We start from the raw sequence: 27,924 nt of genomic DNA on the forward strand, positions 1-27,924 counted from the left end.
TTGTGTTGGTCTATCACATAAAATCCCAATAAAATACATTTACGGTTTTGGTTGTAACATGACAAAATGTGGAACATTTTCAAGGGGTACAAATACTTTTTCAAGGCTGTGTATGTAGGTAGGGGACCCGCATGCTGGCGATGATGGCTTACAGCGAGAGCTGAACGGACCCCCTAATAATCCAGCAGAGAGGCAGAATGGTAGTCTGCCTATGTAAACAAGGCAGATCGCTGTTCTATCAGTAGGGATGGTATGGGTCCTGTATCTCTGCAAAGCAGAGGCAATACTCCATGCCTTCCCCAAATAAAAGCACCTACCACACTGTAGAAAAACACTGGCTTTACGCACAGTTAACCCTTTGAATTGCCCCTGTTAACCCCTTCCCAGTGCGACCTATGTTAAATGCTTGAGGGTCCTCGCTCAGACTGTCAATGTTTGCTTAGTTGGATGCCGCTGACCAGTGAGCGTGCAGGCTGAGGAAAGGTCTGTCCAGACCCAAAGCATAATGCAAAACAAATAGCCCGACCGCAGCACACCTCACCCGGCCTGAGTGGTAAGCAAGTAAAAGCAGCCTAAGCTCGATTCATCCAGACCACAACTCCAACATGTTTCATCCCACCCCTGGTGCTTTATCTTGGAGTGGGGTGAAACATGTTGGAGTTGTGGTCTGAATGAATCAAGCTTAGGCTGCTTTTACTTGCTTACCATCTCGGGCCAGGTGAGGTGTGCTGTTGTCAGGCTACCTTTTTCTGTTAACCCCTTCCCAGCCAGTGTCATTAGTAGAGTGACAGTGCATCCTTTTTTTTCTTTTTTTATTGCCACTGGTTCCCAAAAAGTGTCGGAATGTCCGCCGCAATATTGCAGTCCCACTATAAGTCGCTGATTGCTGCCATTACTAGAAAAAAAAAATCCCATAGTTTGTAGACGCTATAACTTTTGCACAAACCAATCAATATACACGTATTGAGATTTTCTTTACCAAAAATATGTAGTGGAATATATAGTGACCTAAATTCATGAAGAAATTCTTTTTTTTATTGGATATGTTTTATAGCAGAAAGTAAAAATATTGTTTTCTGGGGGGGATTTCCAAAAGACTTCTTCTTCTTTTTCTTCGCCTTTTTCTTTTTCTTCGCCTTTTTCTTCGCCTTTTTCTTTTTCTTTGCCTTTTTCTTTGCCTTTTTCTTTGCCTTTTTCTTTGCCTTTTTCTTTGCCTTTTTCTTCGCCTTTTTCTTCGCCTTTTTCTTCGCCTTCTTCTTCTTCGCCGTCTCACAAAAAATGACCTGGTCATAAAGGGGTCAAATCTTCTGAGGGTGAAATGAATATGAATTTATTTTTGGCCATTATCTGCACTTTTTTGTATCTGCAAAATGCAGATAACCCTATTTTTGGACGATTATTTTCAGCAGCCGATATATCCATGCATCTCAATTTGAAAATTGCTTCACTATATTGCTTTATTGAAACCCAAACAATTGTTTCCTCTTATTTCATTTCTTAAATATAGTGTTTAAAAGTGTTTTTTTTTTTTTTATAAGGGAAAAAAAAAACACTTGTAGATCCTTCCAGAAATCTTGGAAGCTGATGACTTCCTGTCTTTGCTGCATTCCTATCAGTGATCTAGTTCCCAGCTGTCTCTAAGGACGACAAAACACCTCCCTTCTGTTATGGTGATGAGAAGGGGTTGCGGGGTTCTGTAGTCCTGTCCTAGGATGACCACGCTTCTTCCCCATAGATACAATACATTGAGCTAATGTTGTCACCCTAGGACAGAAAGTGTGTTACTGGCAGGATTACCAGGTAAAAATGAATGAAAACAACCTGAAAAAAACAACGCAGCCCCTACATCTAAGGACTGGTAAGCTGCAATATATTACATTTTTATTTTGGGTTAGATACACTTTAAAGTATTTGTAGCTCACTGGTTGGGTACATTTATTGCCTGGAATTTATTTTTTGTTTTCCAGCTTGGTAATTTTTATTAAAGTTACGTCCTTTGAAGGTGTTTCTATTTTCTGAGATGTGTTGCTTCTTTATAGGTGAAACCGGACGGTGAAGAAGGTGCAAAGAGATCCAGAGGGAGGCCGAAGGGAAGTAAAAATAAGAAGCCATCAAAGGCCACTCTAATGGTGAGAATGAGAATTACACTGTAAGATTAACCACCTCGGCCCAGGAAGATTTACCCCCTTAATGACAGGCTATTTTTTACTATACGGCACTGCATTACTTTAACTGACAATTGCACGGTTTTGTGACATTTTACCCAAATAAAATTAATGTCATTTTTTCCCCAACAATAGAGCTTTCTTTTGGTGGTATTTGATCACTTCTGCGGTTTTTCTTTTTTGCGCTATAAGCAAAAGAATATTGACAATTTTGAAAAGAATAACAATATTTCTCTTTTCGTCCATGGACAGACTCGGCTCCTTAAATCTTGACATTTGGGTTATGTTCCTGTTCATAGGAGAGGACTAGGCAGAACATGTTAGTTATCTTAAAATATGTAACTTTAACAGAGTTGAACAGCCCCGCCCAGGGGGCGGTCCCTCCGGTCATAACCCCTCACCCTGCAGCATGCAGCTCAGTTTTTTTCTGCTTGGCAGGGGAGGAGGACGTGGCTCCCTTTGGGCCCAGAGTTCTGAGGAGATTTTTAATTTTTATTTATTTTATTTTTGTGATTCTTCTATCAACTGCCGGCTGGGTGACAGGCTGTATATTGTAGATCCTTGTAGTTTCCCCAGTCCAGCTATCGGGCGTGAGCAGACCTTAGCTACGCGCTGGGTCCGCCACGACATGGCTCCAGGGGTGGCCGGTGGGCATATGCTCCGGGGTCCACATATGACTGGGCTGCTGTTGTCTCACTCACAGTGGACCGGGGCCGACAGCTACTCCGTAACATCTGTTGTGGGTCTGTTCAGGGACACGCCAGCAAGTCCTCGCAAGGACAGGTAAGTACGGTTCCTCCTGCCTCGGCGGGATGGAACAGCTGCATCAGTTGTGTTGGTGGCCCCGTTCGGTCGTTATCGGTTGATTTATGCCTTTCCCCCCACTGAAGTTGCTTCCTCGTCTGCTCCGCAGAGTGGACACAGAGGGGATCACAGTGATTCTCATCACTCCGGATTGGCCCCAGAGTCCTTGGTACGCCGACCTTGTGTCCCTGGAGGCAGATGCACCCTGGAGGCTGCCCATGCGGGAGGACCTTCTATCTTGAGGTCCCATACTTCATCCTGCTTTACAGTCGCAGGTTTTAACGGCATGGCTATTGAAAGCCAGGTGCTATGGGACCTGGGTCTGTCAGATTCGGTAATTTCCATCATGTTGAGGGTGCAAAAGTAATCTTCGCGGAAGATCTACCATCCATCGCACTTGGAAGGCTTACATCTCTATGTGTGAAGAGATGGAGTGGCGTACAAGAACATATTCGGTTTCCAGGGTCCTGCTGTTTTTGCGGCGTGGATGAGAGACCTGCCTTAAGCACCATTAAAGACATTGTAAAGGTGAACAAAAAAAAAATCCTAAATTCTAACTTTACCTTGGTGCAGTCCTCCTTCACTTACCTCATCCTTCCATTTTGCTTTAAATGTCCTTATTTCTTCTGAGAAATCCTCACTTCCTGTTCTTCTGTCTGTAACGCCACACAGTAATGCGAGGCTTTCTCCCTGGTGTGTAGTGTTGTGCTCGCAAGCAGGAGAGTCAGGCGGATGCAGCCACCAGGGTGCATCCGCCACCAGGCGCACAAGGTCGGCGTACCAAGGACGCCGGGGGCCAATCCGGAGCGATGAGAATTACCGTGATCCCCTCTGTGTCCACTCTGCGGAGGAGACAAGGAAGCTACTTCAGTGGGGGAAAGGCATAAATCAACCAATACCGACTCCACGGGGCCTGCCAACGCGTCTGACGCAGCTGTTCCATCCCGCCGAGGCAGGAGGAACCGTACTTGCCCGTCCTTGCGAGAACTTTCTGGCGCGTCCCTGGACAGACCCACAACCGATGGTACGGAGTAGCTGTCGGCCGGTCAACTGTGAGTGAGACAACAGCAGCCCAGTCATATGTGGACCCCGGCCACCCCTGGAGCCATGGGGTATGTCGTTGCCGACTCAACGTGTAGCTAAGGTCTGCTCGCGCTCGATGGCTAGACTGGGGAAACTACAAGGATCTACAATATCCAGCCTGTCGCCCAGCTGGCAGTTGATAAAAGAATCACAAACATAAAATAAATAAAAATTAAATATCTCCTCAGGACTCTGGGCCCAAAGGGAGCCACGTCCTTCTCCTCTGCTAGGCAGAAAAAAAACTGAGCTGCATGCGGCAGGGTGAGGGGTTATGACCGGAGGGACCGCCCCCTGGGCGGGGCTGTTTAACGCTGTTAAAGTTACATGTTTTTAAGATAACTAATATGTTCTGCCTAGTCCTCGCCTATGAACAGGAACATAACCCAACTGTCAAGATTTGAGGAGCTGTGTCCGTCCATGGATGACAGAGAAAAGGATTTTACGTATTTTATGTAAAAAAAAAAAATTTCTTCTGTATTCTGCTACATACTCTAGGTAAAGAAAATCCCAATAAGAGTATATTGATTGTTTTTTGCAAAAGTTATAGTGTCTACAAACTATGGGATAGATTTAGGGGCTTTTCATTTTTTTTTTTTATTGTTTTTTTTTCTAGTAATGGCAGCAATCGGCTAGTTGTAGCCAGACTGTGACATTGCGGCGGACAAATCTGACCCTAAGTGACACTTTTTGGGGACCAGTTATACCAATACAGTGATCGGTGCTAATAAAATGCACTGATTACTGTATAAATGAAACTGGCAGGGAAGGGGTTAACAGCGGCGATCAAAGGGTTAAAGTGGTTGAAAACCCATAATAAAAAATAAAAAAACCTGCAAGACAAAGGCATAATGAGCTAGTATGTCTAGCATCACTAGCTCATTATGAATTGCCTTAGATCGAAGCCATCCTCGTCTCTCCCTCCGGCCACAGACATCTCTCCGGAAAGCTACATTCCCGTGTATCGCTGCTCCGACGCTGTGATTGGCTGGAGTGACGATGATGTCACTCTGCGCATGCGCGCGGTAGCCGTCAAAGCCGGCATTATCGATTCATAAAACCGTGGAGGTTTAGGAGATATTGCAAACACCTACAGGTAAGCCTTAATCTAGGCTTACCTGTAGGTGTAACTAACCCCAGAGGGTTTACAGCCACTTTAAATGTGTTTTCTCAGCGTGCTTCTAACTGTGTGGGGGGAAGTATTGACAGGAAGAACACAGAGATCGCTGTTCCTGATTACTAGGAACATACAATCTCCATGTTCTCCCCTGTCAGAATGGAGATCTGCCTTGTTTACATAGGCGGATCCCAGTTCTGCCTCTCTGTGAAGCAATTGCAGGTGACCGGCAAATTCGATGTGCACTGGTCTAAATCATTTGGTGGGAGGAGGGGTTATGTGTGGGGTTGTCTTTCAGGGGTTGGGCTTGGCCCCTCTTAAAGCATCAGTATACCAAGACATTTTGGACAGGTTCATGCTCCCAACATTGTGGGAAAAGTTTGGGGACGGCCCCTTCCTGTTCCAACATGGCTGCACACCAGTGCACAAAGCAAGGCCTATAAAGACATGGATGAGCGAGTTTGGGGTGGAGGAACTTGACTGGCCTGCACAATCCGATAGAAAACTTTTGGGATGAATTCGAATGGAGCCAGGCCTTCTCGTCCACATCAGTGCCTGACCTCACAAATGCGATTCTGGAAGAATGGTCAAACATTCCCATAGACACTCCTAAACCTTGTGGACGGCCTTCCCAGAAGAGTTGAAGCTGTTATAGGTTCAAAGGGCGGGGCCAACTCAATATCGAACCCTACGGACTAAAACTGGGATGCCATTAAGGTTAAGTATTTGTATTATTATTGCTACACAAGAAATGTCTAACACAATGTAATATTATATACATGCTTATCCTAGTTATTATGTATTTACAGGTTTTATTGCGCTAGAACCTTTCTTACATTTTTTTTCTCTGTTCTGTAGAAAATGATTGCATCAGGAGGCAAAATAGGAAGGGGTAGACCTCGAAAAACCTCATATACCAATGATATGAATGAAGGCCTGACCCCGAAACGTGGAAGAGGCAGGCCAAAGGGGAGTTTGAACAAAACTATAACTTCGAAAAGGGTGAGACGTTTGTTCTTTCTTCATCTGTTGTCAGGCGCTGTAATACTGACAGGGCCGGTGCTACCACTAGGCAAATTAGGCAGCCGTCTAGGGCACACTGCTGCCTAGGGGCGCCCGGCCACTGGTGTTCCTACTCTCTTCTCTCTGCAACGAGCAACCAAGCCTCAGCAGGCAGCCACCGCTCTGTAAGAGGCGCAATGGCGGGCGGAGGACTGTGTCTGTTTACCAACTCCTGAATGAATGGAAGCAAGCAAACATTCATTGATGGGCGCTGGTGAGGCTGCATTTCATGGGCGCTGGTGAGGCTGCATTTGATGGGCGCTGGTGAGGCTGCATTTGATGGGCGCTGGTGAGGCTGCATTTGATGGGCGCTGGTGAGGCTGCATTTGATGGGCGCTGGTGAGGCTGCATTTGATGGGCGCTGGTGAGGCTGCATTTGATGGGCGCTGGTGAGGCTGCATTTGATGGGCGCTTCATTAAAAAGGTGGGGTATACATGGGCAGGGCAAAGGGGGTGGGGCAGGGGTGGAGCCAAGGAGGGGGGGGCGGAAAAATTAGGTTTCACCTAGGGCAATGATGGCGAACCTTGGCACCCCAGATGTTTTGGAACTACATTTCCCATGATGCTCATGCACTCTGCAGTGTAGTTGAGCATCATGGGAAATGGCAACCCAGATTTTTTGGAACTACAAGGTTTGCCATCATTGGCCCAGGGTGTCAAAAATCCTTGCACCAGCTCTAAATACTGACAGGTTTGAGTGACAAGGATAGGTGAGGCACTGCTGGTCACCAATAAGTATATAGACCCGTGTGGAGCAACCTTTTGCCTGCTAACTGCAAACTAATGTAGAACAATGTCCCAAACCGTCTACTTCACTAGGGCTGCTAGAACATGCAAAGACCTAGATTAAGCACTTGCCAACCGCTGGCCGTCATATGACTTCCTCGTCTTTGTGGTAGTATATCTGATTGATGCCTGCAGGCATCATTCAGATATGGGCATTTTCAGCCGGCGATTCCCTACACCATAAGAATGGTCATAGCGGCTGTTCCGCCGCTTCTACCGACTCACCTGTGCGAGTCGTGACAGGATCTGCTGGCCCCGGATGTTGATCATAGAGATTTCTGGCGGAACCAGATGGTCGCCGGAGTCTCTGATCGGTGGATGTCGGGCGCTATGTTATGACGTTCAAAAACACGGCGCCGCTTCGGCTGTGAAGTGGTGATCCTTTTTTTTTTTTTTTTGGGGGGGGGGGGGGGATTTTAGGCTTCCCAGCCTAGGGGTGAGACGTGGGGTCTTATTGACCCCATATCTCACTTAAAGGAGGTCCTGTCATGCCATATTCCTATTACAAGGGATGTTTACATTCCTTGTAATAGGAATAAAAGTGATCAATAAAAATTTTGTAAGTAAAATTAACAATACTGTCCCGTGTGCTCGCATGCAGAAGCGAACGCATATGTAAGTCCCGCCCACATATGAGAACGGTGTTCAAACCACACGTGAGGTGTTGCCGCGAATGTTCGAGTGAGAGCAATAATTCTAGCACTAGACCTCCTCTGTAACTCAAAACATGTAACCAGTAAAAAAGAATTCAAGCATCGCCTATAGGGATTTTTTAAGTACTGAAGTTTGGTGCCATTCCACGAGTGTGGGCAATTTTGAAGCGTGACATGTTGGGTATCTATTTACTTGGCGTAACTTCATCTTTCACATTATGCAAAAGAATTGGGGTAACTTTACTGTTTTTTTTTTTTTTCTTAAAGCATGAAACTTTTTTTCCCCAAAAAAATCGTGTTTGAAAAATTGCTGCGCAAATACCGTGCGAGATAAAGTTGCAAAGACCGCCATTGTATTCTCTAGGGTCTCTGCTAAAAAAATACATAATGTTTGGAGGTTCTATGTAATTTTCTAGCAAAAAAGTGATGATTTTTACATGTAGGAGAGAAATGTCAGAATTGGCCTGGTTGGCAAGTGGTTAAGTTTACTTTTTGGCAGTAGAAAAAACAAAAAGTAAAAAACAATGCAGCGCTACCCTAAACCAATGAAGTGACCATCAAGTGTTGGTGGAAGACATCCTATAAAAAATATTATGTAACGTGAACAAAAAACTCAGATGACACAAAAATTAGTAATAACATCACAGCAGGATATTGAAACCTTAGAAGTGGACCTCCAATAAAATTTATGGAGTGGGCAACTAGATGGCAAATGAGGTTCAACATTGACAAATGTTAAGTAATGCCCTTGGGGGGGGGGGGGGGTGTTAAAACTATAAAAACGTTTAGTGCAGTATATTTCAGTGCGTTACTGCACGTTTAGTGCAGTATATTTCAGTGCCTTACTGCACGTTTAGCGCAGTATATTTCAGTGTGTTGCTGCATGTTTAGTGCAGTATATTTCAGTGCGTTGCTGTACGTTTAGTGCAGTATATTTCAGTGCCTTACTGCACGTTTAGCGCAGTATACTTCAGTGTGTTGCTGCATGTTTAGTGCAGTATATTTCAGTGCGTTGCTGCACGTTTAGTGCAGTATATTTCAGTGCGTTGCTGCACGTTTAGTGCAGTATATTTCAGTGCGTTGCTGCACGTGTAGCGCAGTATATTTCAGTGCGTTATGTGCTGTTTAATGCAGTATATTGTAGTGTGTCAGTGGAGTGTTTCTGTGTAGTGAGTACTCAGGTTAAAGTGCACCAAACACCATTTTTCCATTGATTAAAGTGCATCCACGTGCACATTTCTACATCTTTATTACATTTTGTTAATTCCCCCCCTCATGTCTGGGAGGATGACAAGGAGAGGCAGACGTTCCTATACACCGCTAATGGAGCGCCCTTTTAGCCCTTTGGTATAATGCATCTTGGTAAACCCTTTTCTCCCATATAAGTAAACAGACATGACCACCATCCTCACATTCTTGGCTCCACAGCCCGACTGCCTCTCTCCCTAGCACAGGCACTTGGTTTTTATTCATAGGCAACAAAAGGAATGACAAACAGGAAGTCATTCATGCCCCAACAGACAGTCGCTTCCTCCATGTGAAATGACAACACAGGAAAGGGAAGGGCATCCACAGGAGTGGGTGGGAGAAGTGCACGTCTCATCCACTTGAGGCATGTACACTGCCCCCCCCCCCGCCCAGCCACATGCATGCACATCCACCATCTTGGTCATCATGGAGCCCATTCAATACTGCTCAGAGTAACCAGTATCTAGTAAGATCATTCTACTTGTTCCTACAGGCTTTAGAAGATCTGCGGGGACATTGCTAATACTGTAGCTGCTGATTTTTAATATTGGGCACTTACTTGTCCAGGGAACCCACGGTGTAGGCACCACAGCCGATCTTCGGATTGACTCTCGGGTGCTGCTGCCGCCATTTCTGGTAAGGGAATCGGGGATCACTGCTGGTTCCCTACTGCGCATGTGCGAAGCGTGCTGCGCTTTCTAATTGGCCCGGCAGCGGGGGAAGGAGGAGGGGTGCCGAACTTCCAGGACATGTCTCTGGAAGTGGGGAAGGGGACCTGTCGGGAAAAAAAAACGTTTAAGCGAGAGTTCCAATTTTGGGTGGAAAGCTGCTTTAGGGAAATTCTCCCCAATGAGACATAAAAAAAACACAAACATTTATTTGGTTTTTATCCATTAAAGGGTTTGTAAAGGCAGAAGTTTTTTTTTTGTATCTTAATAAATTCTATGCATTAAGATAAAAGGCCTTCTGTGTGCAGCAGCAGCCCCCCCCCCCCCCCCAAAACACTTAGCTGAGGTCCCTCTGTATCCAGCGATGTCCAGGAGTGTAGTCCAAGATTCTCCTTCCTGATTGGCTGAGACACAGCAGCTGCGCCATTTGCTCCTGCTGCTGTCACTCAGTCAACTAGACAATCGGGTCAGAGGGGGTGGGTTGGGGCCCATTATCTGAATGAACACGGAGCGGTTTCTTAGCTCGGGTTCCCCCATAGCAAGCTGCTTGCTGTGGGGGCACTAAGCAGGAGGGAGGGGCCAGGAGTACAGAAGAGGGACCTGAAAAGAGGAGGATGCAGGCTGCACTGTACAAATCCACTGCAACAGAGGAGGTAAGTATAACATGTTTCTTGTTTTTATAGGGGGGGGGGGGGGAAAGTGAGCCTTTGCAATCACTTTAACTACTCTACCCAAAACCAAAGCAAGTTTGCTCTTTAGATATAAATGTCCCCCAGGCTATATCACAAGTGTTCTTTTTAAATATTAACGTCTTTTAATTATTTATTTTTATTTTTTTGTTACAGGTAGCTCCTTTGTCAGGGACCCTTGGGTTAAAAAAGAGAGGACGCCCAAAGAAGATGATTATATTGCACCACTCTGGTATATTGTCTCTAACTCCAAAAAGACCAAGAGGGAGACCGAGGAAGAAGGGGAGCTTTTCAGAAACTCCAAGTCAGGATAATCAGGATGATCAGGTAACCAATCGGATGCCTCCACAATGCACACTCTCTGCACACATTAGTCTCGTGAGCAGTGGCGAAGCTACCCATTACTCACTGTGTTGATTCAGAAAAGGAAGGGGCTGGTGAATGACATATTTACCGGCCCACTCCCCCATTCTCCATCCTGAAACAATCGCCTGAAGCAGCTGGCGGGAAAGGAGGGATGCCAGCAGTACTGGAGGGGGAGTCTGTGCAGCAAAAAGAAGTGCAACCTGGACGGGAGGGGTGGAGGGAGTGGCATTTACTAGAACCCTGGACAGGAGGGGCGATGGGAGCTCTATTTACTAGAACCAATTGGCTGTATTTTTCCCCTGCAGCCCCTGAATGCCAGAAGGAGAAGTTGGCTGTCAGCTGTTGCGGGAGGAAATTACAGCCAATCGGTGTGTGTGTGTGGTTGTGTCTCCGCCCATGGTGTGACAGGGAGGCCACACGGGCCCCCTGGAACATGGGGGTGGCGCCGCCTCTCGATGCAGGGCCTGGGGCACATGCCCCCTTCCCCTAGTTTCGGATAAAAATTGGAAACTTCAGTCGAGACTTTTTATTTTTTGGGAACCGAGTGGGAAAGGGTTTAACCACATCAGGAATTATTATTATTGTAATACAGGATTTATTTAGTGTCAACAGTTTACGCAGCACTTTACAATATAGAAGTGGAGGGGGCAGTACAATTACAATACAGAAGGAATAACAGGGCCCTGATAGTGGAGCTTACAATCTAAAGGGAGGGGGTGGTAGAAAAGGTAATAGCTGCAGGGGGGTGTTCTGCTGCAGGTGACTTGGGTACAGTTCTTAGGAGGAGGTGGGGTAGGCTTCCCTGAATAAGTGAGTTTTCAGTGATCACATAGTATAGGGTAGGGGCTGACCAGAGATACTGGGGCAGGGAGTTCCAGAGGATGGGAGAGGTTCTGGAGAAGTCTTGGAGGGCAGCATGGGGGGAGGAGACAAAGGAGCTAAAGAGCAGAGAGGTCCTGAGAGGAGCGGAGGGAACAATTTGGGCGATATCTACAGATGAGGTTGGTGATGTAGCTGGGGGCGATGTTGGCCTTGTATGTTGTGGTTTATATTGATAATTTTATATGATGAAGCCAGGGAAGGGATTGGCAGAGAGGAGCGGCAGTCATGGAATGGTTAGGAAGGTGTATTAGCCTGGCAGCAACATTCATAATAGACTGAAGAGGGATAGCCAGGGCTGTCTTAATGAGAGGGCACACCTGGGCACTGCCCAGCTGCATGGGGGGCCCCTGCACTTTCCCCAAAGCAGCTGGTCCTTGAGCCCACGCTGCCCATAATTGGGGGCCCCATGATGGCACTGAGAGTGATAGATACACAGGGGAGGCAGTCTGCCTCCTACCTACTTGATGTCTGTTTACCTGCACTGTCATCATTGTAGGGGCCCCAGAGCATTACTTTGCCCAGGGGCCCATGATGCTATTAAGAGGGCCCTGGGGATAGCCTGTGTAAAGGTAGGGTAGTGAGGAGGCAGTTGCAGGAGTCAAGGCGGGAGAAAAACAAGGAGGGAATACGTTGTTTTGTGATGTCGTTGGTCAGTAAGGGGCGAATTCTGGAATTGGTGCGGAGGTAAGGCGGCAAGAGGTAGCCAGGTAGGAATTTAGTGCTTGCTGTATACAACTTTTCCTGGTAGCCATACAGGATCTTGGTTAACCGGAAGGTTTTACCCCCCCCCCCCCTTAATGACCAGGCCATTTTTTCCGATACGGCACTGTGTCGCGTTAACTGACAATTGCACGGCATGTGACGCTGTAATAAAATTGTTGTCTTTTTTTTTTTTTTTTTTCACACAAATTCTTTTGGTGCTATTTGATCACCTCTGCGGTTTTTATTTTTTGCACTAGAAACAAAAAATTTAGACAATTTAGAAAAAAACGGAAGATCTCCATGTTCTCCCCTGTCGGTACTGGGATCTGCCTTGTTTACATGGGCAGATCCCCATTCTGCCTCTCTGTGGTGCAATCGCGGGTGGCCGGCGGTTCTGCCAGACCTGCAAATTGGCTCCCCCTCCCTCCTTGCATTGAACACGCACGCCCACAGTATCTAGTGCATAAAACCACGTACAGTATAATAGAGATGCCCTGCCACAGAATATATGCGGTAGGCGGGTTTTAAGTGGTTAAAATCTCCAACAAGGATGGAGAAAGCACTACAATCATGAGATAGAGGCGTTGTAACCCTGGTCCCCCGTGTACCGAAATAAATGCTTTTATTGTTTCTCTTTTGGGGAGCTTCTAATAATTTCCTGGAAATAAGAAATAATAAAATATACTACAGTAAAACCCTGGATTGTAGGCATAATTCGTTCCGGAAGAATGCTTGTAATCCAAAGCACTTGTATATCAAAGCAAATTTTCCCATAAGAAATAATGGGAACTGGGATGATTCGTTCCACAACCATTTATTCATAGGTCCTTCAATTTATAGTCCATATAAAAAGATTATAGCAATGTGACTAGAAAATGTCCATCCACAAATGGAAGCCTCCCCAAGGGGATTAGAAGCAAAATCCAGCAGGAGCTCCAGAGTATAAAGGAGATGAGAGGCGCCTCTAAGTGAAGCAATATAGTTAGATTTAATGAAGGTACAACATTTAGCAACTCACATGGTTGATTAAATGAGGCACATCTAAATATGCAGGCATCCTGGGGTAAAGTGATCCACATAGACCATCCCCCACACCTCTGACTCTCACCGCCGTCAGTCTGCAATCATGACCGGGAAGGCTACCCTGCAGTAGAGCGATCGGAAAGCGAGGCTTGAACCGCTCGTGGAAGGGACGACATCAATGGCGGTGCAGGGGATTGGTCTAGGTCAGGGATAAGCAATTAGCGGACCTCCAGCTATTGCCAAACTACAAGTCCCATCATGCCTCTGCCTCTGGGTGTCATGCTTGATGCTGTCAGAGTCTCGCTATGCCTCATGGGACTTGTAGTTTGGCAACAGCTGGAGGTCCGCTAATTGCATATCCCTGGTCTATGTGGATCGCTTTACCCCGGATCCCTGCATACTTAGATGTGCCTCTTTTAATTATCAACCATGTGAGTTGCTAAATGTTGTACCTTCAATAAATGTAACCATATTGCTCCACTTAGAGGCGCCTATCTTCTATTTTATACTCAGTTGTGACATGACGCTACTCTTATATCAAGACATCGCTTGTATATCAAGGTGTAAAATTTATAAAAAATGTTGCTCATCTTACAAAATGCTCTCAAACCAAGGTTTTACTGTAATCGTTTTGCAACTGAAAGGGTTGTGTCTACTATCCTCGTCATCCCTCTTTGAAACCTTGCTTTCTTTAAAACAGGTACACTTTTTTTATATGTGATTTGGCTAGAAAATGTGCATCAAACTATTTTTTTTTTTTTTTTTCAGTCCGCACTTATGTCAGGGACCTTTGAAGTTAAAAAGAGAGGACGCCCAAAGAAGAATAAATTGCACAAATCTACTTTAATAATGTCTTTAACTCCAAAAAGACCAAGAGGTAGACCAAGGAAGAAGGGGAGCTTTTCAGAAGTACCAAGTCCAGATCAAGAGGTAACCAATCAGAGGCCTTCACTGCGCACATATTAATTTGTTCAGCTCCAGAAGGTACCCCGGTACTGCGTTGCTTTAACCGCTTAACGACCGCCGCATGTATATGTACTTCCACAGAATGGCATGTACAGGCAGATGGGCGTACATGTACGTCCCCGCCTTTCCGCAGGTCGGGGGTCCGATCGGGACCCCCCCCCCCCCCCGGTTCATGCGGCGGTCGGAAATCGTCGGGGAGCGATCCGGGATGAGGGCGCGGCTATTCGTTTCTAGCCGCCCCCTCGCGATCGCTCCCCAGAGCTGAAGAACGGGGAGAGCCGTATGTAAACACGGCTTCCCCGTACTTCACTGTGGCGGCGTCATCGATCGAGTGATCCCTTTTTATAGGTAGACTCGATCGATGACGTCAGACCTACAGCCACACCCCCCTACAGTTGTAAACACACACTAGGTGAAACCTAACTCCTTCAGCGCCCCCTGTGGTTAACTCCCAAACTGCAACTGTCATTTTCACAATAAACAATGCTGTGAAAATGACAATGGTCCCAAAAATGTGTCAAAATTGTCCGAAGTGTCCGCCATAATGTCGCAGTCACGAAAAAAATCGCTGATCACCGCCATTAGTAGTAAAAAAAAAAAAAAAAAAAAGCAATAAAACTATCCCCTATTTTGTAAACGCTATAAATTTTGCGCAAACCAATCGATAAACGCTTATTGCGATTGTTTTTTACCAAAAATAGGTAGAAGAATACGTATCGGCATAAACTGAGGAAAACATATTTTTTATATATATATTTTTGGGGGATATTAATTATAGCAAAAAGTAAAAAATATTGAATTTTTTTCAAAATTGTCGCTCTATTTTTGTTTATAGCGCAAAAAATAAAAACCGCAGAGATGATCAAATACCACCAAAAGAAAGCTCTATTTCTGGGGAAAAAAGGATGTCAATTTTGTTTGGGAGCCACGTCGCACGACCGCGCAATTGTCAGTTAAAGCAACGCAGTGCCGAATCGCAAAACCTGGCCTGGGCTTTTAGCTGCCTAAAGGTCCGGGGCTTAAGTGGTTAACTGACAATTTTGCGGTTGTGTAACACTGTACCCAGATAAAATTTATGTCCTGTTTTTCCCACAAATAGTGATTTCTTTTGGTGGTATTTGATCACCTCTGCAGTTTTTCTTGTTTGCGCTATAAACAAGAACAAATACATTTGGGGGAAAAAAAACATAATTTTTTACTTTCTGCTATAAAAGTTTTCCAAAAAAAAAAAAATAGAATTTCTTCATTTAGGTCAAAATCTATTCTATATTTCTTTCGGTTAAAAGTTATCGCATCTACAAACTTTGGGATCGATAAATAGATTTTTTTTTACTAGTAATGGTGGCAATCGGCAATTTTTGGAGAGACTGCAAAATTGCGATGGACAAATGTGACACTAAGACCCCATTCACACCTAGGCGTTTTTACGCCTGTAGCGCTACGCCGCTGCCGCCAGAGGGCTGAAAACAGATGTCCCTCTATGGAGATGGTTCACATCTCCACGCCGGACGCCTGTCGCGTGAGAAAAGGTCCCGGACCTTTTTTTCAGGCGTCTTCGAGCGTTCGGCTAGGAGATGGCAATCATCTCCATAGAGGGGGTCATCTTGGGGCACATCTAGGCGGACAATACCGGCGTTTTGTCGCCGCAAATCGCGGTACAAAACGCCGCTATTTTTACCGCGATTTGCGGCGACAAAACGCCGCGATTTCGTCCGCCTAGATGTGAATGCAGCCTTAAGGGCCATAAACACGATGGGACCTTTTTGACAACAAATGTCTGACGGACCTGTTTAATCGGACAATCCGACCGTGTGTACGCTCCATCGGACATTCTTTTTTGCCTTTTTATCGGACAAATGTTCGCTGTGAGAACAGACAAACTTTCCGGCAACAAATGTCCTACGTCGGCTAATTCTATCGTGTGTACAAAAGTCCATCGGATTAAAGTCCAAAGTACGCATGCTCAGAACCAATGCTAAAGATCAGACAACAATAGCAGAATTTACCCACAGGATGGCGGTAAAGAATGTTGGCTGAAAAAGTCCTGCCGTGCGTATGCAGAACAAGTTCACGGCCAACGCCCTTCAGACAAAAATCCACGGAAGAGTCGGATGGAAGTCCGAGCGTGTGTATGAGGCTTAAGGCTACTTTCACACTGAGGCGTTTGGGGGCGTCGGCAGTAAAGCGCCGCCATTTTTAAGCTTTACAACCACCATAAATGTTTAAAGGGGTTGTAAAGGTACATTTTTTATTTTTTTCCCCTAAATAGCTTCCTTTACCTTAGTGCAGTCCTCCTACACTTACCTCATCCTTCCATTTTGCTTTTAAATGTCCTTATTTCTTCTGAGAAATCCTCACTTCCTGTTCTTCTGTCTGTAACTCCACATAGTAATGCGAGGCTTAGTCCCTGGTGTGGAGTGTCGTGCTCGCCCCCTCCCTTGGACTACAGGAGAGTCAGGAGGCTCTCTACGTTGCAGATAGAGAAAGGAGCTGTGTGTTAGTGGGCGTCTTGAATCTCCTGTAGTCCAAGGGAGGGGGCGAGCACGACACTCCACACCAGAGAGAAAGCCTCGCATTACTGTGTGGAGTTACAGACAGAAGAACAGGAAGTGAGGATTTCTCAGAAGAAATAAGGACATTTAAAAGCAAAATGGAAGGATGAGGTAAGAGAAGGAGGACTCCACTAAGGTAAAGGAAGCTATTTAGGGGGGAAAAAAATGTACCTTTACAACCTCTTTAATATTTGCAGAGAGAAACTCCTTTTGAGTTTTGTTTCTGTTGTTGTATAATCCTCTTGTACTATGTAAGTGACAATCTTTCTTCTTAAAGCGGTGGTTCACCCTAAAATGCAAGTTTCTACCATGTTTTCCAGCATAGTAGCGTAAGCTACAGTATGCCTTTATTTTTTGCGCCGCACTCGCTGTTTAATGCCGGAGTTAAGTTTCCGACTCCCCGCGGGGAATGGGCGTTCCTATGCAGAGGGACAATGATTGACGGCCAGCTATGGCGCGTCACGCTTCCCGAGTAGGACTCGGCGCTTTACGGCGCCTGCGCACAGACTAGGAGCTGACTGCGCAGGCGCCGTGAAGAGCCGAGTCCTATTTTGGCTATTTCCGTGAAGCGTGACGCGCCATAGCCGGCCGTCAATCATGTTCCCCCCTGCATAGGAACGCCTACTAGACTGAAACTTGACTACGCGATTTAACAGTGAGTACGGCGCAAAAAAATAAAATAAAGGCATACTGTAGCTCGCGCTAGTATGCTAGATGGCATGTTAGAATTTATTTTTTTATTTTTAGGGTGAACCCCCGCTTTAATAAAATTAAAGTAAAAGAAAAGTACTTGGTATACAGGGAAGTATAACAAACAGAGTGGCATTAGTTCCAGGGTACCACTTAGGGATTGTAAATGACCCTAACAAAATGTCAAGAGGTCGTAAAGGCCAGTGTTCTTAATTTATTATTATTTTAGGAGTTGCACATTCTGCTCCCACAATATTAACCCCTTCCCATCCACGCTATATACAACGAAGACCTACATTGCCGGGAGGGTGTCAGTAGACGTCCTCCCCTATGCTTTCTTTCCCTTACCACGTGATCAGCTGTCAGCCAATGACAGCTGATCACGTGATGTTAACAGAAGATCTGTGATCATATTTTTTTTTTTTTCCTCGCTCTGACAGTGCGAAGAGAAAAAAAAAAAAGCTGATCACCGGCTTCTGTGAAAGGGACGTCGGTCCCGAAAAGGATCTGGGCCCACCAGTGCCAACTGCCAGTGCATATCAGTGCCACCTATCAATGCCCACCAGTGCCACCTAGCAGTACTGCCATCTATCGTGCCATCTATTGGTGCCAATTGCTGCCATCACTGCCATCTATCGGTGCCATCTATCGGTGCCGCCCCATCAGCATACATCAAAGAAGGAGAAAAATAACGCCCCGGATTCACATACATCGGCGCATATTTATGCCGTCGTAGCGTATCTCCTTTACGCTACGCCGACGCAGCGCAGAGAGGCAAGCACTGGATTCACAAAGCCATTGCTGCCAAATCTGCGCTGGGTTTCCTAGGCATAAGCCGCCGTAGGTGGAAGTGGGCGTGAGCCATGCAAATGAGGCGTGACCCCATGCAAATGATGGGCTGAGTCTCAGACAGATACGTATAATGAACGGGGCATGCGCCGTCCCGTGGACGCATCCAAGTGCGCATGCTCACAATCACGTCGGAACGACTCCCTAAGATACGCTGGATCACTGCCTATGGCGTGAACGTAACCTACGCCTAGTCATATTCACGTCCTACGTAAAATAAATCGGCTTGTGTTCCCTGGTACAGCCATTTGCATGGATGCTGCTGAGTTGCACCTGCTTTATGGGGCATAACTTTACGCCGGACGTATGACTTTACGCGCACTGCTTCGGACGTACTTTCGTGAATCGGCGTATGTCCCTCATTTGCATATGTGAATAGAAGATCAATGGGAGCGCCAAATACGTCCAGCGTAAATATGCGCCGGCGTAGGCAAGTTACGTCGGTCGAAAGAAGCCTATTTTCAAGCGTATCTTGGTTTCTGAGTCCGGCGCATAGATACGACGGCGCATATTTGCACTTGCGCAGCGTATCTGGAGAGACGTCGGCGTAAGTGCTTTGTGAATCCGGGCCTACCTGTTTACAAATTTATATAACAAAATGTTGAAAAAAGACCGGAAATAAAAAAAAAATATTTAATTTTTTTTTTAAATACAGCAGTAATTAAATACCACCTCTCTTTGTGGAGGGGAGGGGGGGGTGATAAAAATGTCATTTGGGTACAGTGTTGTATGACCGCGCAATTGTCATTCAAAGCGTAAGAACGCTGAAAGCTGGAAATTTTTCCCAGGCAGGAAGGAGGTTTAAGTGCCCAGTAAGCAAGTGGTTAAAGGGAGAGCTGTGGGTGTGCTCATGTAATATTTGCCTCTACTCATTTCAAGTCTTTGAGGTTCAAAGCTAAAGCTGGAGATGGAAGCAATGGTTTTATATCCGTGTTCAGCTGTAGGTAGTCGATTAGTTGTAATGTAAACGGTGAAAATGGATAAAATAATAATGGCGGCATATACTGTGACTGAGGATAAGGGACTACCCTTTTATCAGCTGCAAAGGTGTTGGTGTATTTCCTAATGCTGGTCATAGATGGATTACAAGTCAGCCAGTTCAGCAGGGACCTGTCAAATTTAATCAGTCTGTGACTGTCCCTGTTTGACAGAAGCCGATTGGTCAGTAGTGTATTCTGACAGCACTAAAAACCACTTTTTCGGCAAAGCGGGGAAGGGTTCTATCCCTGTCAGGGTTGTATGCCTCTCTCTCCACCTGTTGCTGCTTTCTTAGCCTTATCAAGCATTAATGTCTTTTTAAAGGGGTTGTAAAGGTTTTTTTTTTTTTTTTTAATTGGTTCCTTTAACCACTTCCCGACCGCCGCATGTAAATGTACGTCCACAGAATGGCACGTACAGGCAAATGGGCGTACATGTACGTCCTTGCCTTCTAGCGGGTGGGGGGTCCGATCGGGACCCCCCCCCCCCCCGCTACATGCGGCGGTCGGATTCCCTCGGGGAGCGATCCGGGACGACGGCGCGGCTATTCGTTTATAGCCGCTCCGTCGCGATCGCTCCCCGGAGCTGAAGAACGGGGAGAGCCGTATGTAAACACGGCTTCCCCGTGCTTCACTATGGCGCTGCATCGATCGAGTGATCCCCTTTATAGGGGAGACTCGATCGATGATGTCAGTCCTACAGCCACACCCCCCTACAGTTGTAAACACACACTAAGTGAACACTAACTCCTACAGCGCCCCCTGTGGTTAACTCCCAAACTGCAACTGTCATTTTCACAATAAAGAATGCAATTTAAATGCATTTTTTGCTGTGAAAATGACAATGGTCCCAAAAATGTGTCAAAATTGTCCGAAGTGTCCGCCATAATGTCGCAGTACCGAAAAAAATCGCTGATCGCCGCCATTAGTAGTAAAAAAATAATTAATAAAAATGCAATAAAACTATCCCCAATTTTGTAAACGCTATAAATTTTGCGCAAACCAATCGATAAACGCCTATTGCGTTTTTTTTTTTTTACCAAAAATAGGTAGAAGAATACGTATCGGCCTAAACTGAGGGAAAAAATTTTTTTTATATGTTTTTGGGGGATATTTATTATAGCAGAAAGTAAAAAATATTGAATTTTTTTCAAAATTGTCGCTCTATTTTTGTTTATAGCGCAAAAAATAAAAACCGCAGAGGTGATCAAATACCACCAAAAGAAAGCTCTATTTGTGGGGAAAAAAGGACGCCAATTTTGTTTGGGAGCCACGTTGCACGACCGCGCAATTGTCTGTTAAAGCGACGCAGTGCCGAATCGCAAAACCTGGCCTGGGCATTTAGCTGCATAATGGTCCGGGGCTTAAGTGGTTAAGCTAGTGCATTGTTGGTTCACTTACCTTTTCCTTCCATTTCCCTTCTAAATGTTTTTTTTTTCTTTGTCTGAATTTCTCACTTCCTGTTCCTCCTCAGTAAGCTGTTCTGGCTGACTAACCCGCAGCCAGCACAGGGGGCAAGCTTACTTGAGGAGAAACTGTCTGAATTTCTCACTTCCTAAGAAAAAAAAATTATAAGGGAAATCGAAGGAAAAGATAAGTGAACCAACAATGCTCTAGCTCAGGGGTCTCCAAACTGTGGCCCGGGGGCCAGATGCGGCCCTTTGATTGCATTTATCCGGCCCCTTGGGGCACTCATTGCACTTATATGAGACACTATTTTGCCCTCTAACTCCAGAAATGGAGCATAATTCCTGCCACTGACATCACCAATGAGACACTGTTCCTCCCCCTAATACCAAAGATGGGACACGGTTTACTCCCACTGATGCCAGCATTTTTTTTTTTCCTGCTGGCCACAGTCCGGCCCCCCTAAATTCTGAAGGACAGAAAAACTGACCCTTTATTTAGAAAGTTTGGAGATCACTGCTCTAGCTTAAAGGAACCTATTTAGAAAATAAAAAATTAACCTTTACAACCCCTTAATTCTTTTTTTTTTTCTTTATTTTTTTTTTTTTTTTTTTTCAGTTGGCTCCTGTGTCAGGGTCCTTCGAGGTTAGAAAGAGAGGTCGCCCAAAGAAGATTTCATTGCACCACCCTACTATTGTACTGTCCTTCGGCCCAAAAAGACCAAGAGGGAGACCGAAGAAGGGGATCTTTTCAGAAGTGCCAAGTCAGGATCAAGATCAGGATCACGATCAAGATCAAGACCGGGATCAGGATCACGAGGTAACCAATCGGATGTCTCCACACTGCACACATTACTCGGATGAGACCAAAAACGTAAATTTCTAGTCAAGTCCTTTTTCTTTTCTTTCTGGATAGTGGGAAGGGTTACACCACATCGGGGTCTTTTTTTTATGATGCGTTTATTGGTGAAAGCAACAACACATGTGAGGTATCGCCCCAAAAGTCAGATCATGGACTGTAATTCTAGGCCTCCTCTGTAAATCTGAAGCTGTAACCTGTAAAGGCCTTTAAAGCATCGCCTATAAAAAGTAAAGGGGTTGTAAAGGTTTATTTTAAAAAAATATCAAACATACTATACTTGCCTCCACTGTGCAGCTCTTTTTGCACAGAGTGGCCCTGATCCTCGCCTTCTGGGGTCCCTCAGCGGCTGTCTCGGCTCCTCCCCGCAAGAGCTAACCCCCCCTCTGGGAAGCGCTCTCCCAAGGGGGGTTAGTCGGCGGCCATAGCAGCCGACTGTATCACTCGGCCCGTCGCCTCAAGCTGGGGGAAAGCATCGCGGGATCACGCCCACGGGGATCAGATAAGTAAAATGAGGGGCTGGGGGGCCAGAGAGTGCAAGGTGTTTTTTAACCTTAATGCATAGGTGAATTAAGGTGAAAAAACACAAAGCTTTACAATCCCCAACCTTTACGTCGTTTGTCGCCATAGCACAGGTGTGCGCAATTTTAACCACTTAAGGACCGGACCAATATGCAGCTAAATGACCCAAGGGGTTTTTACAATTCGGCACTGCGTCGCTTTAACAGACAATTGCGCGGTCGTGCGACGTGGCTCCCAAACAAAATTGGCGTCCTTTTTTCCCCACAAATGGAGCTTTCTTTTGGTGGTATTTGATCACCTTTGCGGTTTTTATTTTTTGCGCTATAAACAAAAATAGAGCGACAATTTTGAAAAAAATGCAATATTTTTTACTTTGTGCTATAATAAATATCCCCCAAAAACATATCTAAAAAAAAATGTTTTCCTCAGTTTAGGCCGATACGTATTCTTCTACCTATTTTTGTTAAAAAAAATCGCAATAAGAGTTTATCGATTGGTTTGCGCAAAATTTATAGCGTTTACAAAATAGGGGATAGTTTTATTGCATTTTTATTATTTATTTATTTTTTTTACTACTAATGGCGGCGATCAGCGATTTTTTTTTTTTTTTTCGTGACTGCGACATTATGGTGGACACATCGGACAATTTTGACACATTTTTGGGACCACTGTCATTTTCACAGCAAAAAATGCATTTAAATTGCATTCTTTATTGTGAAAATGACAGTTGCAGTTTGGGAGTTAACCACAGGGGGCGCTGTAGGAGTTAGTGTTCACTTTGTGTGTGTTTACAACTGTAGGGGGGTGTGGCTGTAGGACTGACGTCATCGATCGAGTCTCCCTTATATAAGGGATCACTCGATCGATACGCCGCCATAGTGAAGCACGGGGAAGCCGTGTTTACATACGGCTCTCCACGTTCTTCAGCTCCGGGGAGCGATCGCGACGGAGCGGCTATAAACGAATAGCTGCGCCGTCGTCCCGGATCGCTCCCCGAGGGGATCCGACCGCCGCATGTAGCGGGGGGGGGGGTCCCGATCGGACCCCCGACACACGTCTAGGCAGGGTCGTACAGGTACGTTGATGTGCCTGTCCGTGCCATTCTGCCGACGTATATCTACATGAGGCGGTCGGGAAGTGGTTAAAGCGTGACATGTTTGGTATTTACTTGGCTTAAAGTGGAGGTTCCCCCTAAAAAAAAAATCTAACCATACATTGAGAAGACTGATTACACTACGGGTATGCTGTTTTTTTTTTGTACATACCTCGATATCGCTGTTTCATCCCTCGGCTTCCGGGTATGATTCTAGCGGGGCTGGGCGTTCCTAGTTGATTGACGTTCCTCCGACCGACGCATACTTGACGTCACGACTTTCCGAAAGAAGCTTAACGTCGCTGCGCAGGAGCCGTATAGAGCCGACTCTATACGGCACCTGCGCAATGACGTTCGGCTTCTGTCGGAAAGTCGTGACGCGCAGTATGCGCCGGTCGGAGGAACGTCAATCAACTAGGTCCAGCAAGAATCATACCCGGAAGCCGAGGGATGAAACGGCGATAACGAGGTATGTACGAAAAAAAAAAAAAAAAAAAAAACAGCATCCCCATTCAGTCTTCTGAATGTATTGTTAGAAACATTTTTTTAGGGGGAACCTCCACTTTAAGATCTTTTAGATTTTTACCCAAAATTGGGTTATGTATTTTGTTTTGTTTTTTGCAATAAAATGTAATTTTTTTTATTTTTTTTTATCTGAAACAGATTGTGTTTGAAAAACTCCTGTGCAAATACCGTGTGACATAAAAAATTGCAAAACCAACCAATTTATTCTCCAGGGCCTCTGCTTTAAAAACATATAATGTATGGGGGTTCTAACTAATATTCTAGCTAAAAATACTGATGCATATAAACAAAAAGTGTCAGAAAAGGGCCCAGAGCTAATATATTCTTTAAATTGCTTTATATTCTTATTACAGTGTTCTGTCTCCCTGGGGACATCTAATAATTTGTCTCATCTTCCTGTGTGCTGTGGCCTCCTCCCTCCTATAGCCACCTGACAATGCAGCTAGCAAGGAGATGGCTTAATTGACAGCCGGCACTTGCCCCCGGCTCCAAGCATGCTCTTCTGAGATGAGCACTGGCAGGAGTAATGCAGTGTTAGGGAACATGTCGGCTATTTCCTTGATGGCGCCTTTCCCGGGGGCAGGGTGTCACTGTCCTGTCCAGCCACGTAGCTAGCAAAAGAACCTCTGTGTCTGAAAATGCTCTCTATTTGGCTTTGAGTAAAGTTTGCGGTTTTGTATTTTGCAGGTGAAAAGTTCGGAATCAAACACAGAGGATGAAGATGATATTGACAGCGAGGAAGGCAATGAAAATGACAATGACCATGGCAATGATCATGACGACGAGGAGGAGGAGGATGAGGATAAATAAGTTCACAAACTTGGCAGAGAACTGGTAGGGATTTTAGTATTTATTTCCATCAAGCTTCATATTTTCTAAAGTACTGGTACTTAATATATTAATGATTGAACTTCCGTTGTCCCACATAATGTTTAAAAAGTTAAAGTGGATGTAAACCCGATTATTTTTTTTTATTTTTATTTTTTTGCTGTCACAATGTAGAGTAAATGTTTCCTATCATCTGTGCCCAGTCTTGCCACAAAGAGTTAATCCAGCTCTGAGCAATCCTCTTTTATTGTGTGAAATAAAACAGACTTGCAGACAAAAACCTTAGTACGCCCCCCCGCCCCTGCTGTGAGTTACAGGTTATTTACATATCTCATGCACTAGCCTGGCATTATTTTTTAATTCCCACCCCCACTCCTTTTCTGAAGTCAAGTGGTTACTTTTCTGGATTTTGACTGGATGTTAGTGATCATAGAAGAATTCAGTGTAAGGAATACATAAAACAAAATGCATGCTGACAAGGGGAGTGTAGAGGTGGGCGGGGAGTCTCCTGACATCACGACTCCACCCACCGAGCTCCAGACAACAGATCCACCCAAAGAATCTGCAGTTTTTCAGTTCTTATAACAGACAGAGGGGAAACATTTGACAGGTAAGGATACATGCAGGAAGCATCTATATCCTTATAGATCAGCACTATGGCAGTAGTTCAGAAAGGATAAGAGTGGGTTTAAAGCCACTTTAAGCTTCACTTTTGTTAAGGAATAAAATCAAAAGAATTCTCCAGGACAGGTGTGTAACGGTCACCACCGTTTACGATATTCCCATTCCATCAGCCACGACAGCTTATCTGACACTCCAACCATCCAACAGACACGATCGATACCAATTCCCCAGAAAGACGAGACAAGCTCCGTTCTCTGAGTCAAAATGTATATGAATGAACTTTAATGGTATCTTGGCTCTCTTTTATATACAGTACAGCATGTTTCAGTTAATCACAGGGACAAAGGAACTCTCCACCCACACATCACACAATGGGGCTTCAATCACATTCTTTTAGACAATGACATTCAGTTGAGCTAATTATTCCCCAGACGTCCGGACTCCGATACTAAGTGATTCACCTGCATAATACACATTTCTCTTCCGTTCATGGACGGACACAGCAGCCTTTGACTGTAGGGTTATATCCGCTTCCTTCCAGCAGAGTTAGGCAGAAATACAGCACTTAAAGTGTTAACAACTTTTCTTCAGTGCAGCTCCTCCCTGGGGGCGTGGTTCCCTGGGTATAACCCACACCCTGCTCTAGCAGCCTCAGCCTCAGTTTTTCTCTGCCTAACGTCAGGAGAGGACAGGCACTCTGGAGTCCGATTTTTTTTTTTCTTGCGATTTTTTTATTTTTTTTTTGCTTTTTATTGTTTTTGGATCCTGAGATTCTTCTATCAACTGCCGACTGGGTGACAGGCTGGGTCTTGACTCTTGTAGTCTCCCAATGTTCGGCCATCGAGCGTGTGCTGGCCCTCAGCTCAGCTCTGGGTCGTCCACGACAGGCCCCTTTGCTCCAGGGGCGGCCAGGGAACATCTTGTTCTAGGGCACACATATGACCGGTCTTTATGGCTTTGTCACAGTGTGTCTGGCCGACAGCCATGCCGTTTAGCGGACGTTGGTTCTGTCTGGGATACCTTCGGCTGGTGGTCGCAGGACAGGTAAGTAGTGGCCCCTTGCTCAGGTAAGGTGGTATGGCTGGAATTTTCCCCTGGGAGGTCGACTGAGGGTTTGCCCTGCTTTCCTCTCTCCTTTAATTACTCTCCCTCCTTTCCCATTTGGGTAGCGGCTGTGAGGGGGGGCTTTCTGGGGTCTCTTTATTACACCGGGGCCTGTGTGTATAGCGGGGGCTGTGTGTGTTCACTTGCTGGTCTTTTGTGTGCTGTGCTGTGTTAATCTGTGCTGCGCTTGGTGCTGTGTCACTTTGGGTGTTTTTAAAATGCGCAACGGCCGCCATTTTGCAGTGGTCGCGCTTTATATGGCTCGGCAGCCATTTTCCTGTGGTCCTATGGTGCTTTTTTTCCACATACGGCGGCCATCTTGGATTTCGTTTGGCCTCGTGTGGCCATTTTAGCGCTGCAAAAAGACCGCAAATCTCCCTGAGGTGACAGACGCAGCGCAGCCGGCTGCAGTGCACACCTCAAACTCGCGCTGCTCCGGGTAGGGTGGTGAGTTCCCTGGGGGCCTCTGCCTCTGTTGTAACAGCCAGAAGGTGACCGGTGGGTGTTTTTGCCTTGCAGTTTAGTATGACATGGCGGTGGGGCATTATGGAGCCTGAACCAGGTACTTCTTCACAAGCAATGCCTGAGTTAACCCTTGATGCCCCTCCCCCTGCCACATCTGTTGAGGCAATGTCGGCTGTCCTGGTGGCTTTTCTCGCCAGGTTTGAAGCAGCTAGTGCCCAGAAGGGGGGTAAAAAGCGCCCCCTCCCTGAGCCTGCTTCTGGAGATGTCTGACGCAGAATCGGGCCCTGCTGTTGCTTCTGCCTCTGATTCTGTAATGTCATAAGATGCAGGCTTTACCCACGCGGACAGTGAGGATGACTCTGCTTCAGGGTCAGTCGCTGATGAGGAATTTGTTGGAGCTCTTATTTCTGCGGTGCGTGATACTCAGAAACTTGAGGATGTGGCGGAGGCACCTGATGTGCCAGTCCCTTTTGGGTTCCGCCAACCACCGCAAGAGTGTTTCCTTGTGTTCCTTATTTGGACAAATTGTTGTACAAGGAATGGGATACGCTGCAAAAGGTTTTTGCAGTTCCAAAAAACTTTGCAACCCGTTATCCCTTTGAGGAGGACTTTTTAGAAAAGTGGGTCTCTCCTCCGTCTGTGGACCCTCCCGTGTCCAGATTAAGCAAGGCCACCACGTTGCCTGTGGAAGGGGCTCCTGCATTTAGGGACCCTGCTGATAGAGTGTAGGCTGTGGCCTGCTCCCGCCTCACTGTAGTGAGGCCGGTTCTGGCCGGGACTCTGGTGTCACAGACTCTGACCGAAAGGGCGAAGCTACTGCTGCAGGAGCTGGAGGAACGGGATGCTTCCAAGACCTGTAAGGACCTGGCTGAACAATTGGTTCAGGGTCTGAAGTTCGTCTGTGAGTCGGTCCTGGATACGCTCCCCTTGCTTTCCAGGGCTTCCGCCTATGCGGTGGTATTGCGCCGCCTTGTGTGGCTGAAATGCTGGTCTGCGGACCATTCCTCAAATAAGGCCTTAGTGCATTTGCCCTTTAAGGGTGAGCAGCTTTTTGGGGCATCCCTGGATGACATCACTAAGGATGCCACAGGTGGTAAGAGCACACTGCTCCCACAGTCTGGGAAGGGCAAGGAGCCACGCCGCATAAGCAAGGGCCCTCCTTTACTGCTCCCAAGCGTGTTTTTTTTTGTGCTCCCAGCGTGGCGGGAAAAGGACTGCA

At 45.9% G+C, this 27,924-nt stretch overlaps 1 protein-coding gene across 2 annotated transcripts in view; it reads left to right on the top strand.

Moving 5' to 3' along the window:
• The window catches only part of LOC120914307 (chromosomal protein D1-like), a 68,268-nt gene that overhangs the window by 28,372 nt on the left and 11,972 nt on the right, over positions 1-27,924 (top strand). Inside the window, exons 5-10 of one of the 2 annotated variants that reach the window (XM_040324950.1) lie at positions 2,040-2,129; positions 6,025-6,168; positions 10,429-10,599; positions 14,014-14,175; positions 21,305-21,505; positions 24,372-24,518. In XM_040324950.1, the coding sequence (XP_040180884.1) occupies positions 2,040-2,129; positions 6,025-6,168; positions 10,429-10,599; positions 14,014-14,175; positions 21,305-21,505; positions 24,372-24,494 (891 nt within the window). In that variant the 3' untranslated portion in view covers positions 24,495-24,518. The remainder of the gene's footprint in view (positions 1-2,039; positions 2,130-6,024; positions 6,169-10,428; positions 10,600-14,013; positions 14,176-21,304; positions 21,506-24,371; positions 24,519-27,924) is intronic. The other variant, XM_040324951.1, reaches the window with a different exon arrangement.

This window comes from Rana temporaria, chromosome 9, assembly GCF_905171775.1.
Source record: "Rana temporaria chromosome 9, aRanTem1.1, whole genome shotgun sequence".
Classification (NCBI taxonomy): Eukaryota; Metazoa; Chordata; class Amphibia; order Anura; family Ranidae; genus Rana; species Rana temporaria.